The sequence below is a fragment of the Hydra vulgaris genome, chromosome 10, assembly GCF_038396675.1.
Source record: "Hydra vulgaris chromosome 10, alternate assembly HydraT2T_AEP".
NCBI classification, from domain to species: Eukaryota; Metazoa; Cnidaria; class Hydrozoa; order Anthoathecata; family Hydridae; genus Hydra; species Hydra vulgaris.
In genome coordinates this window covers 33633891-33651107 of record NC_088929.1, presented here as the reverse complement: position 1 = coordinate 33651107, position 17217 = coordinate 33633891, and the positions used below count along the sequence as shown (strand labels likewise).

Sequence of the window (17217 nt, the reverse complement as noted above, 5' to 3'; positions counted from 1 at the left end):
TATATATGACCATACAAATCATTATAACTTATCAAAGTAAAAAAAATCTCAAATGCCCTTAAGTCTTGATTACTTTCACTAAAACATTACTGCATTTCTAAAAAAAAAAAACATTTTTTCTTTACGTGCATGATAATAAACTGTAGACTTTTCTATGTAGTGGCGCAGTGACATTCTTTTACTATTTTATCTGTAGTGTCGTTTATCATTTTATTAACTACTTCCTATGAAATGATGTATGACATTTGTCATGTAAAGACGAAGGACATCCTTTTAGCTAATTTCTGATCAATTAAAAGTTACTATAGTATTTATAATTGATATGATAAATTGTTCAAATAAACAGTTTATTTATTAAATAAAACAAAAAACTGCAAATAAATTTTTCTCTATATTTTAACTATAAAAAGTTAAAAATGCCAAACACAGTTAAATATATTAAAAACTCGTTTAAATAAAATTATTGCATATATACACGGCACAAAAAAAGATTATAAACAAGTAATATATTAAACAGTAGATAAATAGATCAAACTTGTTATTTTTATTAAAAAAAAAGTGGTAAAATTCTTCTAAATGTTTATTGATAAATATTATAGTTTAATAAATATATAGTAAGTAAATATATATATATATATATATATATATATATATATATATATATATATATATATATATATATATATATATAAACATACACATGAGGAAGCCCAACATTAGGGGTCCAGGTCTTCAACATCTTGTAGCTCATTACAACCATCTTTCTCTGCTGAAAATACAATGACTTTTTAAATTTAATAATAACAAAAAATATTTTTCTGTTAAGCAAACTCCAGTTAGTGAACTAACAATATACTATTGATTAAAGATTTTAAAAATATCTATTAAATGGGCAAAATTAGCCATCAAAAAAATGCTTTTACTTCTTAATAAATCATTACTGCACGAGAATCAAGTCACAAGTATATATTTTTGAAAATACAGACTGATAATATACTATACATACATAAATACATATATATATATATATATATATATATATATATATATATATATATATATATATATGTATACATATATATATATATATATATATATATATAAATATATATATATAACCCTTAGATGTTGTCCGAAAGTTTTTTCCATATTTTGTTGACAAAAAGTAAAAATTAAAATGCAAGACCGGAATTTTTTTTTTTAATAATGATAGACTGCCTGCCCCAACCAAACCCTCAGTCGATGTAGCAGCACTCCCTTGCGGGTCAGGCTATTTGTCAGTCGATGTAGCAGCACTCCCTTGCGAGTCAGGCTATTTGTCAGTCGATGTAGCAGCACTCCCTTGCGAGTCAGGCTATTTGTCAGTCGATGTAGCAGCACTCCCTTGCGAGTCAGGCTATAAGATAGTCGATGTAGCAACACTCCGCGCATGATTTACAGTAAAAAAAATAAAAATAAAAACATTTTATTAAAAAAAATTAAAATAAAAACATTGTTTATATTGTTAAAAACATTCAAAATGTTTTAAAAACATTCAGAATGTTTTTAAAAACATTCTGGTCAATTAAATTTGCGTTTTTGTGGTTTTTTTAAAAAACGATTAATTTGTAATTAAATTAATGGTTTTTACTTTCGTCCAACACGGAAATGTTGGACGAAAGTTAAAAGTAATTAAAAGTGACGTATATGTTGGCGTAAGAATCACTTTTTTCCTTCCGCTCTTCCCAAAGCCAACAAACTATAGATCTATATATATATATATATATATATATATGTATATATATGTATATATATATGTATATATATGTGTATATGTATATATATGTATATATATATGTATATATATGTGTATATGTATATGTATATATATATATATATATATATATATATATATATATATATATATATATATATATATATATATATATATAAACTGATAACATAACAGACTGATAACAGATATATACAGACTGATAACACAAGAGTCAAGTAACAAGTATATATGTTTGAAAATACAGCTGTTTGTTATAATTACCTGGAAGCTGCTCTGTTGGTTCTGCTGTCCATAATGTCAAATTATCTCTAAGCAACTGCATAATTAAAGTGCTGTCTTTATAATTATCACCACTTAATTTATCTAAATTTTCTACAGCATCTTCAAAAGCTTTTTTTGCAATGTTACAAGCTCGCTCAGGCAAATCCAAAATTTCAAAATAAAATACTGAAAAGTTAAGGGCCAAGCCTAAACGAATTGGATGTGTAGCTTCTAACTGCTCAACAGCAGTGTCTGAGGCAAGTTTGTAAGCAACCAAAGAACTTTGAGCATAATCTTTACGATCAATTCCTGTTGAAAACTCCGCTAAATATCTCAAATAATCACCTTTCCTAAACAAAAACAAATACTGTTTAGAAAAAGCTACTTTTTTATACTATATTATAATATACTACATTATTTATACTATGTTTTGACAAAATTAACTTAAAATTACACAAGATACTATATATACATATTGATAGATATAGAAAGACACATAGATAGATATAGATATATATAATAATATATAGTATAATAACATATATACACATAATGTATGTATATATATATATATATATATAAAATATATATATATAAATATAAATATATATATATATATATACATATATATATATATATATATATATATATATATATATATATATATATATATATGTATGTATGTATTTATATGTATATATGCATATATATATATATATATATATATATATATATATATATATATATATATATATATATATATATATATATATATATATATATATATTATATATTGTGAACAAATATTTTTAATGTTATTAAAAATATGTTTGTAATAACTACTTTTTCAACCTTTTTTTTACTTTTTTAGTCTACTTTTTTTTTAATACTTTTTAAATCTCCTCCAAACTCGAAAGAAAATTCTCCTTCAATACTATAAGGCCAAAACACAAACCATAATAAATAAAGATAAAGTTTACATTTTATAGTAGAAGACCAAAGCGTCTGAATTTTCATTTTCATTAGATTTTGAATGATTAATAAGATATGTATCTAGAAGATCAAGAATGTCATTACATATATCTTTTAGTTCTTTTTCTATTTCAACCTGATAACTTGCAACAACCTTCGGAGAAAAATCATTTCCTTTACTCTGAATATTGGATATAACACGCCAGGATACTCTTCGCATGCCAATAACATTTTTATAGGCAACTGAAAGTAAATTGCGCTCTTCTTGTGAAAGTCCATTTCCCATTACAACAATACTTTTCATATTTTGAACCATTTCTAAATTTTACCAAAAAAATAATTAAAAAAATATTTAATGATAAAATATATTTTAAATCTTGAAAAAGCATTTTTACAGTCTAATGTAGTAGTGTATAAAAAAAAAGCATAAAAATTATGACTATTTTTCATTTTTATTTACTAAAATATATTGTTTACATATATATATAAATATGTGTGTGTGTATATATATATATATATATTGCATTTATTCTAAAATATTATACCACAACCCTTGGAATTACGAAAAATAAAGTCAGCAATAAACGGCCGACCTCAAACTGTTAGAGATCGGCATCAGACCGGCAAAAAAAAAAAAATTAATACAAAGGGGTTACCATAAAACATAAACACAAGGTTGGTAACTTTTTGCCAACCTAAAACACTATAAGGTCGGCATTGCTGAATGCTGACCCTAATTTTTGCTGTTATAATGAAATAGATTAAATAAATAAAAACATTTTATCATTAAAACTATTTAGTCTTAAATTTAATTATTGCTTGTTTTGCCGACCGCCTGATTATTTATTTGCTAATTAAGCATGGAAACAATGCTTTAATTTAAAATTTTAATCTGTTATCTGACCATTTTATGCAGTCAAAATATTTTTAAAATGATTTTAAAAAATCTACTATTATTCTAAAAAGTTTAGAAAAAGAAAAAAATTATCTAAAATTGTTTTAAAATATGCTTTTTGAATAAATAAAGGTATAGTTACACTGATAAAATAAATTGCTGTTAGACTAATTAAAGTTTGTTTTTTTTAATAGAAATTCCAAGTTATACATAAAAAGTTTTTTAAATAGGTAATTTCAAAGCATGAAAATTATTTTAAACAATAAAAGATAAGAAAAAAAAATCAGATTCATGCTTTTAAACGTTTTGTATGAATGCTAATAAGTTACCTAGAATAACCTTTTTCTTTTTTTTTAATAGTAACGCGTGCATTTTTTATAGAATTTTCAGTTTTACAAACTATCAGACCAATTTATGTTTAAAATAAAACTTGTTAAGTATTATTTATAATATCAATAAAGTATTTATAGTTCCTGAATTATCTATTGTTCAGTAACTTACTTAATAAAATTTATGTAATTTATTTTAATTTACATAATATTTTTCCACACAAAATATTGTTTTAACAATTAACCGTCAGGCGATAAAAACATGAATACATTCTCTATATTAGACCTTCTTTTTAAATCTATCATTAAAACAATTCACTGGTTTTGTTTTTTTGGAAAATTATATTTGTAATTAATATTTGAAAAAGTAAATTTAAAAACGAATTTTTAAATTTTGCAATAAATTTTTTCTGATATTACTATTTTATTTTATTAACATTCTGCTGTATGCGTGTGTAAAAAAAAAAAATCTAACACCTTATCCAAATAAGCTAAAAGTAAGTTTAAGTAGGAGAACAATCAATTTACTTATTTTAAAAACTATTATTCTGTTTTCCAAATAGAAAATAAACTTAATTAAAAATAACTAAATTAATTGACTTATTGCAAAACTAATTATTGAATATAGTGAATTGTCATCAAGCAAGAATATGTATGCAAAATTTGAAGAAAATCTATCATCAGGAATTGACTCAAAAATTGATTGCAAGATTTAATATTCGCAGACAAAAAGACAGAGACAAGGAGTCAATAAAAGCATTGGGAAATTTTTTTTTTTTTAAATATTGTTAACTTGGTGACTCTTAATAATACTTTGATCATTTTATTCAAAACTTTGCTTATTTTAGATTTTAATTGTTTGCATAATTTCAAAATTCTTGTTTTGCAAATGAACTTTTTTAGTAGATTTCATATACAAATTATCACTCATTTTATAATGCTTATGCACTAAGTGTCGAAAAAAAATATTGGAGAAAAAAAGCTTGAAAAAATTGAAATACTCATGGATTTTTGTTATTTGTTCTTAAATGACCAAAGTTACATGGTGACCGAACTTAGGTAATTTTACGATATTTGTAGTTGCATTTTGTAGTATCTGATTTTTACGTTGAGTGCTACGAATTTTACCAACATTCTTACGTAAATTCTTTCGTGTGGATATAATACTTAAATAAAATTATTTGTATTACAACAACAATAATGTCCAGAATGAATAACACAAATTGCTAATAATGTTCAAAGGGAATTATTTGTTTAGCAATCATGAAAAAAAAAAAACAACCCAAAATCAAACTCTTCAACTTTAAACTGGATTTTAACAAATACTGAAACAACTAGCAAATTTCTATGAAAAACTAGCAAGTTCTATGAGGATCTAATACTATTTGTTAAACGAATACTATTTGTTTGTTAATAGAATAGTACTAATGAAAAGTTTGCTTAACAGATAGTACTGTTCGCTTAACGAACCAGTAGTATTTGCTCAACGAACAGTACTGTTTGCTCAACGAACAGTACTGTTTGCTCAACGAACAGTACTGTTTGCTCAACGAACAGTACTGTTTGCTCAACGAACAGTACTGTTTGCTCAACGAACAGTACTGTTTGCTCAACGAACAGTACTGTTTGCTCAACGAACACTACTGTTTGCTCAACGAACAGTACTGTTTGCTCAACGAACAGTACTGTTTGCTCAACGAACAGTACTGTTTGCTCAACGAACACTACTGTTTGCTCAACGAACAGTACTGTTTGCTCAACGAACAGTACTGTTTGCTCAACGAACAGTACTGTTTGCTCAACGAACAGTACTGTTTGCTCAACGAACACAACTGTTTGCTCAACGAACAGTACTGTTTGCTCAACGAACACTACTGTTTGCTCAACGAACACTACTGTTTGCTCAACGAACACTACTGTTTGCTCAACGAACACTACTGTTTGCTCAACGAACAGTACTGTTTGCTCAACGAACAGTACTGTTTGTTTGCTCAACGAACAGTACTGTTTGCTCAACGATCATTACTGTTTGCTTAACGAACAGTACTGTTTGCTTAACGAACAGTACTGTTTGCTCAACGAACAGTACTGTTTGCTCAACGATCAGTACTGTTTGCTTAACAAACAGTACTGTTTGCTTAATGAACAGTACTGTTCGCTCAACTAACAGTACTAATTGCTTAGCGAATAGTATATATTCGTTAAGTGAATATTGCTATGTTTTAATAACTACCCATATTATTTTTAACATTATTGCAATATTTAAATAATATTACAATATTGTTTTTTTATTGCCCATTGATTTTTCTACATTCTCAAAATTACCCTTTAGTTGTTCTTAGTTTTCCTAAACATTGGATCTGCATTTGAAATCTAACGTTATTTCATTTTTAAGCAATAATGCCAATGCTGATAAAAATTAGGTCTTTAAAGCAGTTAAAGGCTGTTTTCTATAAGACGAAATAATTCGCATGAAACGAATTTTTTTGTCATGACGCAACGCCGCACAATGAAGCGAAAAGCTCAAAAAGTGGACATTAGTGGATTGCACCATTTTCATCAATTTTTTTTACAACTTTTCAGAAAACATATCATGATGTGATTATATTATATTAAATGTTACATGATGTTTAGTGGTTTGTAATTAAAGTGAATAATTGTTGTTAATGTGTTTGTACGGTTTTGTGTGTAATTGCTAATGTGTTTGTATGGTTAAAGTGAAATTTTAGGCATGTTTATGTGGGTTTTAATAGTAATCTTTGAGGTATGTAATTTAATATAAATTATGATTAAAATTTGTAAGAGACAAGTTCTCATTGAGTTAAGAAAAAAAAAATGTAATGTAACGTTGTGCTTATGTGAAAAACTACACATTAGGAGGACTTATGTTTTGGATAAAATCAAGGAAGTTGGAATTAATAATCCCAACTTGCGGCTGAAGAAAAAGTGAAGTTGAATGTTCACAATTTTAAAGATTTAAAAGGTAAGATTAAAACATTTCTCGCCAAGCTCAAGATCAAATATGAAAAGCACAAAAGAACCTTCTCTCCACTTGAGGAACGCGAGAAAGAATGGCTGGCGTTAGAACTGTACCCAAGACCTGCTCCTCCCACATCAAGATTAGGAAGACCAGCTACACCATGGACTGATAGTTCGGAGAGAACTAAAAGAAGAAAAGTATCCAGGTATATTAAAATCTATATGCTACCTTTATGGTTGCTAATTTTATGTAAATTTACATTCTTTTAAAAATATAAAATATTTTTTTAGTTTGATTAATGACCATTGTACCAAAGAACTCGCATGTGCTGCTGCATTTAAGTCAAGCACAGGAGAGGCAGACTTTTCAAAAGTTATTAAACATTCTGTCAAAAATCCAGCTCTAGCCAGAAAATTTTTTGAAACTACAAAAACAAACTCAATAATGATGAAAGCAGAAGAGGCACTTGCTTTAAAGATAAATTGTGATCTCAGTGATTCACAATATTAAGTTCTTAGAAACTCTTCACTGAAACAAAATGCAGAGATATTCCCTCAGTCAAAGTAATATTTGATGCAAAATCCAAATGTTGTCCATAAAATTTGGAAATTTTAGAAACATCTGCCGAGTGTTATGTTCAGTCAATGGTGAACCACACTTTATCAAGAATTATAAACATATTTAATACAAAATGTCTAGATGGATTAGAAACAACTGGAAAATTTTATATGAAAGCTGGAATGGATGGAGCCTCAACTCAAAGTGTATACAATCAAAGGTTTGATGACATAGATCTTGCAACTGGAGTTGAAAACAAAAAATCCTTGTTAGAAACTGCAAATGTTCCATTGAAACTGGAAATAGGGGAAATCACAGTATGGTCAAACCCAATGCCTTCAGGCCCCCACTTTTGAAGGCCTCTTCACCTGCAATACCAAAAAGAAACAAAGAAGTCAGCAAAAGTTGAAGAATTAGATATTAGGGAGCAAATAGAAAGTCTTCAAGATTTTGAACTTGAACTCCCCTTCTCTAACCAGAAAGCAAAGATAGAAACTAAAATTAAGATGACTATGTTGGACGGCAGGCAGTGAATGCTATAATATTGTTGGATACAAATTTTTGAACTCATTCTACACTTGGGATATAAAATGGAAACTAAAAGATACCAGTCCCTATCTCCAGAAGGTAAATTATCTGTAAAATCTCGAAAAAAAGAAATCAAAAGAAAGTTTAAAGAGTTATTTTGTGCTCAGGAAGCACAATAATAAGGCCATATGAAATGCAAGATACAAATGCAAAATATCTAGAACTAATGCGGGTGATGCAGAACCAATTCCATTATTTACTAATAAGGAGCAACCCTGTGATCTCTTTGATTGCTTTCAGGAACCCCAAGACATTTGCTAGTCCTAACCTTAATCTTGACGTACAGGACCTCCTCAGAGGAGATGAATAGTTGTTTTTTTCTTAATAAATGTTATCTTTTTAAATTTAAACTTTTTCTTGTAAAAATTCACTTATCAGTATATATAATCAGGGATTACATATTAATGCTTATAAAACAAGGTAAATTCGCTTCACTGTGTGCCGTTTTGATTTCCAGATATTATTTTTCATGCAACTTTTTCGATATACATCCCACAAACATGGATACTTTCTAATCTGAAAATATGGTACATATTTGAAATAAAGTTTTTTAATATTTTTAAATATGATATATTTAAAAATAGTATTTAGTATAATTTTTTTTTTTAATGTTTAATAAAATATATGCTAACCTCAGATAGGAACATTTCTGTGGAAAAACTGTTACTGCAAGAAACAACAGATGGTTCAACTCTGAATTAAAACTTTCAGAATTGACAACATTAGTAAATTCATCTTTATTTGATGAATTTACTAATGTTTATGGTAAATTCTATGTAAATCAATGTTGTTGTTGTTCATTGTTGTAGTTATTTTTTTAATTGTTGACATCACTTGATATACTATATAAATATGATTGGTTTTCACTCATAACAATCTGCAAAAAGTTGAAATGAATATGACTTTTTTTTCACTGCAGCGAAATCAGCAAAATTAGCAGAAATGTTTACTTTTGCGCATACTTATTGACAAAAAAATTCTAATATTTTGCTTTGGAGATCGTCCAAATCGCAGCAATTTTCATTTAACTTAATGGGCTATTTTTTTTAAAATCAAGACTCTGAAGGGAAAACTTTTGATCTTTTTTGTTTTGTTTATTGTGAAAGTTTACGTTATGTAATTTATGGACGATCCCTTGTGGAAGACAACCTTAAACGTTATTAATTTAATTTAAGTTAATAACTGCTGTAAAAGATAGCATTTATGTTCTTATGGTCACTTAAAAGCGTATGCGGGACCTTTCTTTTTAGAAAAATCCCGCATGGGCTTTTTGGAGTCATCGCGCCACTGCAACTTGGAGAGAAAGGGGCGTAACTAAAATACTTACTGTTTATAAGGGCACTCAAAAAAAACTTTATTTAAAAAAAAAATACATCTTAGTTTTAAACATAAATAATGTAATTAAAAAAGTCTACAATGTTAAATTATATTCTACTTGCAGATGTGTTTTAGTTAGAACACATTAAAAACACATTAAAGATAAAGCAAATTAAGCTTTTCCTTAACAAGCGGAGAACCAAGTACTTTTTTGATTATTATAATAGTATTTTTTTGTGACTTTTTGTTATAAGTCATCAGCTTCATTAGAACTAAATAATGTTAAACAACCAAAAAGTAGTTTGGAGAGATTGAAATCAAAACCAAAGATAGCTTTGTAATATTTTCAATTCATTAAAGTCATTCATAAAGCTGTTATCTAATTCTTACCAGTTAAGGTAGCTTGATGATTAATGTCATAAAACCACTTTTAAAAAAACAAACAATATAAGTATTTTTCTTTTTTAAACAATTGGCACATAAACAATTACCTTTGTATGTATAAACCTTATTTTCCCTTTACAAACTCTTCATCTTATTTAAAAATAACATACAAGTACATGAATATGCATGGATTGTAGCTCCTGAAGTACCAATTGCACATTTTTGGACAATATCGATAACAATGGACAGGAATAATACCAAATACTAATTAATTAGCTGATGATTAAAAAATCAGTAACAACAATATTTCAAGATTAGGTCAGGATAGTCATCATGACCACCATGCAACTAATAACCATGGAGCTCTTGGTTGAGTTAAGACTAAAAATAGTGTCTTAATAAAAATACCCAATCAACTAGTTTTTAAAATTTAACTACTGTTTTGTAGAAAGCCTCATAGGCTAAGACTTTATGGGGTAAGCAGAAAATTTAATTTAACCAGCCTTGCACCCCTTCTTCATCTAATAGGCTAGCTTAGAGTCAAGCCTGTTTTACATTGTTTTCTTTTTAGGATATGAAAAAAAAAAGATCTTTTTAACTATAATTATGGATTTTTGCTTGAGATTCTTTGATAGTGACTATGCAACTCTAATGCTGTTTTCTAATAAAATATAACTCTAAAAGTTAATAAAGTGGTTTTGAGGCTGCTGAAAGAAGGCTTATGATCTCTGTTGTAGGGTGATTCCAGCTCAATTCAATTTATGCACAGCACCATGCTATCTCAGATTTTGATAATTTTCGCAATACAAGCTGATATTAATGAAAGAAAACTTCACTCCAAATTTTAGTGTCTGAATCCTTACGATTTCATAGATATCAAATCCATTTTTTTAATTATATTTTTCAGCACCATTTTCTTTTAAAGCTAGTTACATAACATAATTAGCTTTAACTTATGAAGTACTTGCTCAATAGCGTTGAAAATTTGTACCAAACTATTTTTTAGAGAAAAGAACTCAAAAATGATACCTAAAACACTAAAAAATTTAAACTTCACTATGAAAATTCAATTTCAAAATGGTGTAACACTTTTTATAAGTTTTTTGATGTCCGGTACAAAAAAAAGTATACCTTGAGATGCCTAAAAGAAATTTTTCCTATGTTTTTATATATAACAAAACTCCTTATTACAAAAAAACTGCAGAGGTTTTCTTTTTTGAATCTGATTTATTTGCATTAAAAGTTTTATAAAAAAAATTAGAAAAATTGATATTTAATAATGAAAAAAAAAAATTATATACATTAATTTTTGCATTGTTTCAAAAAGATTTTAGAATCTCAGGTACAGTTCTAATATATAAACTTGTTTGCATTTCACATTAAAGATCTTCACTTTGCATAACCTTCATGTTTAATGAAGGATTTTTTGTTTACGAATCTTCAAATAATTATTTTAAAAAAATTTCTTAAAGAACTAAAAAATAATATAAAAATATTAATGATAAAGAAAGATGTTCAATTGGATTAATAAAAAAAATTGTATAATAAAGAAAAGATATGTTCATAATGTATAACTAAATGTCATTTAAGGATGTTGGACCGGGAGAACCAACTAGCAGCCAGATTTATGAAGATGAAGATAATGAACTTCTTAAATCTCAATTCTTTTTTGACGGTTATGAACATAAGTTCTCTCAAAACGCATGCTGTGAATAGTCACTCAAGAGTTGCTCTCGGTAAAAAGAAATGTTACATGTTCAAAAAACAGTAAAGTTAGGTATTGCAAGGACTTTAAATAAAGGTCCTGATCAGTTAAGCCAAGAAGATTCCTTCAATAAGTTATATGAGGAAGTTAAATGAAAAGCAAATGATATGGATATACTTTTAGGAAAAATTAAAGAAAAAATCTTAACTTTCAAATGGAATCAGAAAATTTAATTACTACTGTTTCCAATACCTTGGTCTAATAAATGTATAGAAAAATAATTTAGTGTTACTAATTATATGGTGCAGATATCACGCAAACTGCTGCTGAAAAATGGTGTCTTTCCCTGAAAAAAAAAAGAAAAGGAAATATTTCATTTGTACTTATGTGCATTTACTGTATGCTAAGTTTAAAATCAGTTATCCTGATATAAAAACTTGTTTTTCTCACTGTTGCTCAAATCGCCCATAATGGGGCATTACAGTGTGAGCATCTGGTTAATGATTAGTGCAGTTGAATCATCCAAGGTTTATCATGAACTTATTGATTTATTTCTAGTAGGGCTAACAAGAATTGCATGTTACATTGTTGCCCTCTGTGTCCAGAAGATTCTTTATTAAGACATTATCTTGAAAATGAATTCTACTCTCAAGTAGATATTGATGAAGATCATGGTTATTGTATAGATTACAAACAATGGAAGACAACAGACCGATCTGTGCTAGTAAGTCTAACAGAAATCAAGTAGCTTAATTAATACTTAAATAAATAAGTTACAAAACTTACTTTTCATTTTTACATTGCAAAACATTCATACATTGCTGATTTTTTATAGAAAATAAAAAATGAGTTAAATAGTACTGAGGTCATTGTCCTTTGTGATTTTTCAGAAAATTATGAGTTTGTTGTACAAGACGAAGTACAAATTTTTCACTGAAACAAAGTTCAAGCAACATTGCATCCTACAGTAGTTTATTATAAAGTAAATAATGTCCTTAAATGTGATTCAATATGTTTTATCTCAGATGATTAACTGCATGATGTAGATATGGTATATCATGCAATGAAGTTATCAATGGAACATATTAAAAGCAATATTTCTCATCAAATAGAAACTGTTCATTACTTTCAGATGGGTGTGCTGGCCAGTACAAAATTGCAAATATTTCATAAATATATACCACCATGGGCAAGATTTTGCTATGAAATGTACATGGTTTTTCTTTGCAACAAGCCATGGTAAATCACCCTATGATGGTTTTGGTGGGACTGTTAAAAGACTAACTTCAACTGCTAGCCTTCATTGAGCAACAACAAATCATACTTACAGCATCTGGAATGTTTTTTTTTTTTTTTTTATGAAAATGAAATCATAGGAATTAGTTTTTGATACGTATCTAAGGAGTCAAACATGATAACTCAAAAATTGAAATTTTTTTCAAAGATTTTCAACAAAAACGTTGAAACTTTAATAACCTCATCAGTTTGAAAAACTGATGATGATCTTTAATATTCTCATCAGTTTGAAAAACTGATGAGAATATTAAAGATTGCTTGACTAATATAAGCATTGAAATGTTTGCATGTTTGGTTTATAATACCAACCCATAGATTGGACTAGTGGAGGATATTGATGTTGAAATTTAAAACTGTTAAGTTAGATTCGTGCATCTATTTTACCCTTCAAGGTCATATTGCTAGTCTTCTAAAGATGGTGTGTGTTGGGTTCCATCAACAAACTTATTTTTAATGATTAATATTCCAACAATTGTCACAGGAAGACAATACAAAATCAGTGAAATTGATCATCAAAGCATTAAAGAAAGCTGAGTAAACTTTAAACCAGAGAACTAATTTTTTATAAAACTGTTAAAGATTGTTAATTCTTATTGTCTTATTTTAACTTTTTTTATTACAATTTAATTATTTCCATGGTTTATTTTTGAATTTCAATATTTTTGGGGTTTAGAAATATAAATCTTTAAATGCAAATAAATCTGATAGAGATGGTGTGTGCTGGGTTCCATCAACAAACTTATTTTTAATGGTTAATATTCCAACAATTGTCACAGGAAGACAATACAAAATCAGTGAAATTGATCATCAAAGCATTACAATTTAATTATTTCCATGGTTTATTTTTGAATTTCAATATTTTTGGGGTTTAGAAATATAAAACTTTAAATGCAAATAAATCTGATTTAAAAAAGATTACCCTTGCAGTTTTTTTGTTTTATTGCATTTGTTATATATAGAACATTAGAAAAAAAATTTTATAATCATGTCTTTCAGGCATCTCAAGATAAACATATTTTGTACGGGGCATCAAAAAACTTATAAAAAGTGTTACACCATTTTGAAATTGAATTTTCATAGTGAAGATTTAATTTTTTAGTGTTTTAGGTATCATTTTTGAGCTCTTCTCTCTAAAAAATAGTTAGGTACAAATTTTTAACACTATTGAGCAAGTACTTCATAAGTTAAAGCTAATTATGATATGTAACTGGCTTTAAAAGAAAATGACGCTGAAAATATAATCCAAAAAGAGATTGGATTTGATATCTATGAAACTGTAAGGATTCAGACACTAAAATTTGGAATGAAGTTTTCTTTCATTAATATAAGCTTGTATTCCAAAAATCATCAAAATCTGAAATGGCATGGTGCCGAAAATTATTTTTGGGGTTGATTTGACATGGAATGACCCTGTAGCTCTCTTGTTTTCTTTCTTTTTCTGAAAAAATACTTTGATTCAAGTTAGGATTTCTAAACAATATATATATAAATATATATAATACATCCATAGATTTGTACACTTTTTCTAAATAAGGTATAAAAAATAATTTGTTAAGCTGTATGGATTTAATTATATTGTCTGTTATTAATGTGTGTAACACAATTTTTATTATATCAAAACTGTTATCTCCCTTAAAATATTTAAATTATCTTTTAACACTGTTTATTTGAGGGTTTTTTTAGAAAACATTACACTGTAATTAATTACTTTAAAAACATTTAAACCCAATCATGAAATAAGACATAATTTTAATTAAAACCAGCTTATTTTTTGCTAAGAACTTTTTTTTTTGCAGTCCCTACTCTTTCTATGAGATAATCCATCCATAATTGATGATATGAGATAATCCAAACATAAATGATAATGTAAGCAATAGGTGCTAATAAAATAACAATTAAAAATCTTTATATAAATTATTTACAACAATTATTAAAAATAGCTTCAGTTGATAAATAAGTTTAAGTAAAACATATATTGTTGCTTCCTTGTTCAAAAAAAAAGTAAGAAATAAACAAACAAAAAAAAGAAAAGTAAATTGTCGCTAACTAAAAATAAAATTCTTTTATGATATGAATATTTGGGAGGTAGTTAAACAAAACTTTTCAAAAATATCTTCCCATACTCTTCAAATGTGCATTATAGAGTAAACAAATGCTAAATTGAAAAAATTAAAAACATTTTTAGGGGTGTAACAAGGCTCTGAAAAAATTTAATGAACCCATAATATTATTAAAGAAAAGAAATAATTTAAATACTTTTTGAGAGTCAACTTGACTCAAAAAAAACAAAAACTAATACACAAAATGAATAATTGTTTTATATAAAAAATACTAATTTAGGTTATAATGCATAAAAACTATGGTTTTGTTATTTCTATTAATACTACTAATAAACTTCTTATTTTAAAATTATTCTTCATTCACATAAACTTTTTAAGCTTAATACTTAAAGTCACATGGTAATAGGCATATAGGTAAATGATTTCAACTAGAGCTTCATAAGGTAAAAATAATTTCAAATGTGAACTGTTTTAGTTTTATTTTTAAAAATTGAAACATTGAAACATATAGATATAAAAATACCTTCATAATAAATATACATTTTGAAAAAAAAGTATATAAAAAATTAGTGATTCATAAAAAATAGTAATGTATAAATTAGATTAAAGCTTAATAGGGTAACTATTTTAATCTTTATACCACTAAAATTCAATTTGAATTAAAAACTAATTTACTAATTACAGAAGAATATGATTATAATACATACAAACAAAGAGAATGCGAGATACTATTTAATAAAATAGAATATCCAAATTAATATTTAAAAATATTCTTAGAAAAATAATAAATCATTCTTTAAATACCATATCCTACATATTATTATGAAAGTATGTTTTTTTATTAAAAACATTTATTTGCAATCTACTGTAAATAATTTTAATAAGTTATTTACAGTAAATACATATATACTCATTTTATACTATTTTTTGCTAGTTACTAGGTAATTGTGTAAAAATATAAAAATCACAAAACCATGTATGTATTAGAGATGGATAGCCATACGCCTAGTGCAGTTGTAACACATATTTACATTAAAATAATTGATACTTTTTATCAAAGATCGATGAAAATCGAAACAGTTAAAAATATACTTTTTAAACTGAGCTAATATTTCATCAAAAAAATCTTAAACTCAATTTATTATACAACTTGCTAATATCTTAAACTGATATAATTTACCTTCGTATCGTTCTGCTTGTTCAGCTAAACGAGCTAAGTAGAGGTACTCATCCTTATCAGCCATTTTAACAAAATACCAAAAAGCAAAATCAAAATTTCTCAAAGTAAAAGCAATTCGTCACCGAATGTTTAAAGAACAAATTTTACACGGAAAATAACTTCCTTAATGCGAAATGAATAAATATCATAAAATATTTATTTTTCTATTCCTCATTTTTCGCTTATTATTTCATTTGAGGTTTGCAGTTCAAAATATCATTACCACAAGTTTAAACTATTCAGAGACTGTAAATAGATGTTATAATTTATTTATTAAGTAGATTAAATAATCAATACATTAGCTTGAGGTAAATCTACTTCTAAGATAATCAGGGCGGGTTTTGTCACTCGCCAAGGAGGGGGCTAAAAAGGTCTTTAAAATAAAATAAAAAAAAAAGGTCCGCATATTTTCATTTATAAGTGCTTTTTTAATTTTTTGTACTTTAGCTAACCTAACTTGCTTTTTTAATTTTTTGTAGAACCCGCCGCTGAAGACAATATTAAAATCCTGAAATTCAATCAATTTGCGGAATAGCCTCTTTTGGTAAATTAGGTGTTATTTTCCATGGATTTAAAATTAAATATAGCGGATATTTAAAAAAAACGGTTTTTTCTTTGGGAATAATTAATACAGACTTATATTGCTGTAAAGAAAGACTGACAACTATGACTGTTTAATATAATGGTTTGTGGTTTATCCTCCTCCGGCTAATTGCCATATAGATGCCACATACCAAGTTCCTCCGAGACACGTTCAGCTCTCTACATTGGCGGGTTTAATGGGGGAAGGGGGAGGGGTAGTAGCCCTCCCCTTCCCCCATTAAACCCATTAAATATTGATATATTTTCTTACTTGCCTTAAAAGAAAAAAAACATAGG

The 17217-nt window shown here is 26.9% G+C and overlaps 1 protein-coding gene across 2 annotated transcripts; it reads right to left on the bottom strand.

Moving 5' to 3' along the window:
* Window positions 1-372: 372 nt before the first annotated feature.
* LOC100209847 (14-3-3-like protein) lies at window positions 373-16651 on the bottom strand. Of its 2 annotated transcripts, none has more exons than XM_065807871.1 (4): window positions 16300-16651; window positions 3016-3325; window positions 2036-2385; window positions 373-766 (listed from the first exon to the last, which is right to left on the bottom strand). In XM_065807871.1, the coding sequence occupies exons 1-4, from the start codon at window positions 16361-16363 to the stop codon at window positions 717-719; spliced, it is 774 nt and encodes a 257-aa protein (XP_065663943.1). In that variant the 5' UTR covers window positions 16364-16651; the 3' UTR covers window positions 373-716. The 2 variants fall into 2 exon arrangements, with proteins under 2 accessions (XP_065663943.1, XP_065663942.1); XM_065807870.1 differs by having other exon boundaries at window positions 373-769; window positions 16300-16640.
* Window positions 16652-17217: the final 566 nt, after the last annotated feature.

Coding starts and splice junctions, on each gene's coding strand:
- LOC100209847 (XM_065807870.1), bottom strand. CDS start 16,363: ATGGCTGATAAGGATGAGTACCTCTACTTAGCTCGTTTAGCTGAACAA. Junction 3,326..16,299: donor ACAAGCAGAACGATACGAAG/GTAAATTATATC, acceptor GGTAAAATTTAG/AAATGGTTCAAAATATGAAA. Junction 770..2,035: donor ACCAACAGAGCAGCTTCCAG/GTAATTATAACA, acceptor TTGTATTTTCAG/CAGAGAAAGATGGTTGTAAT.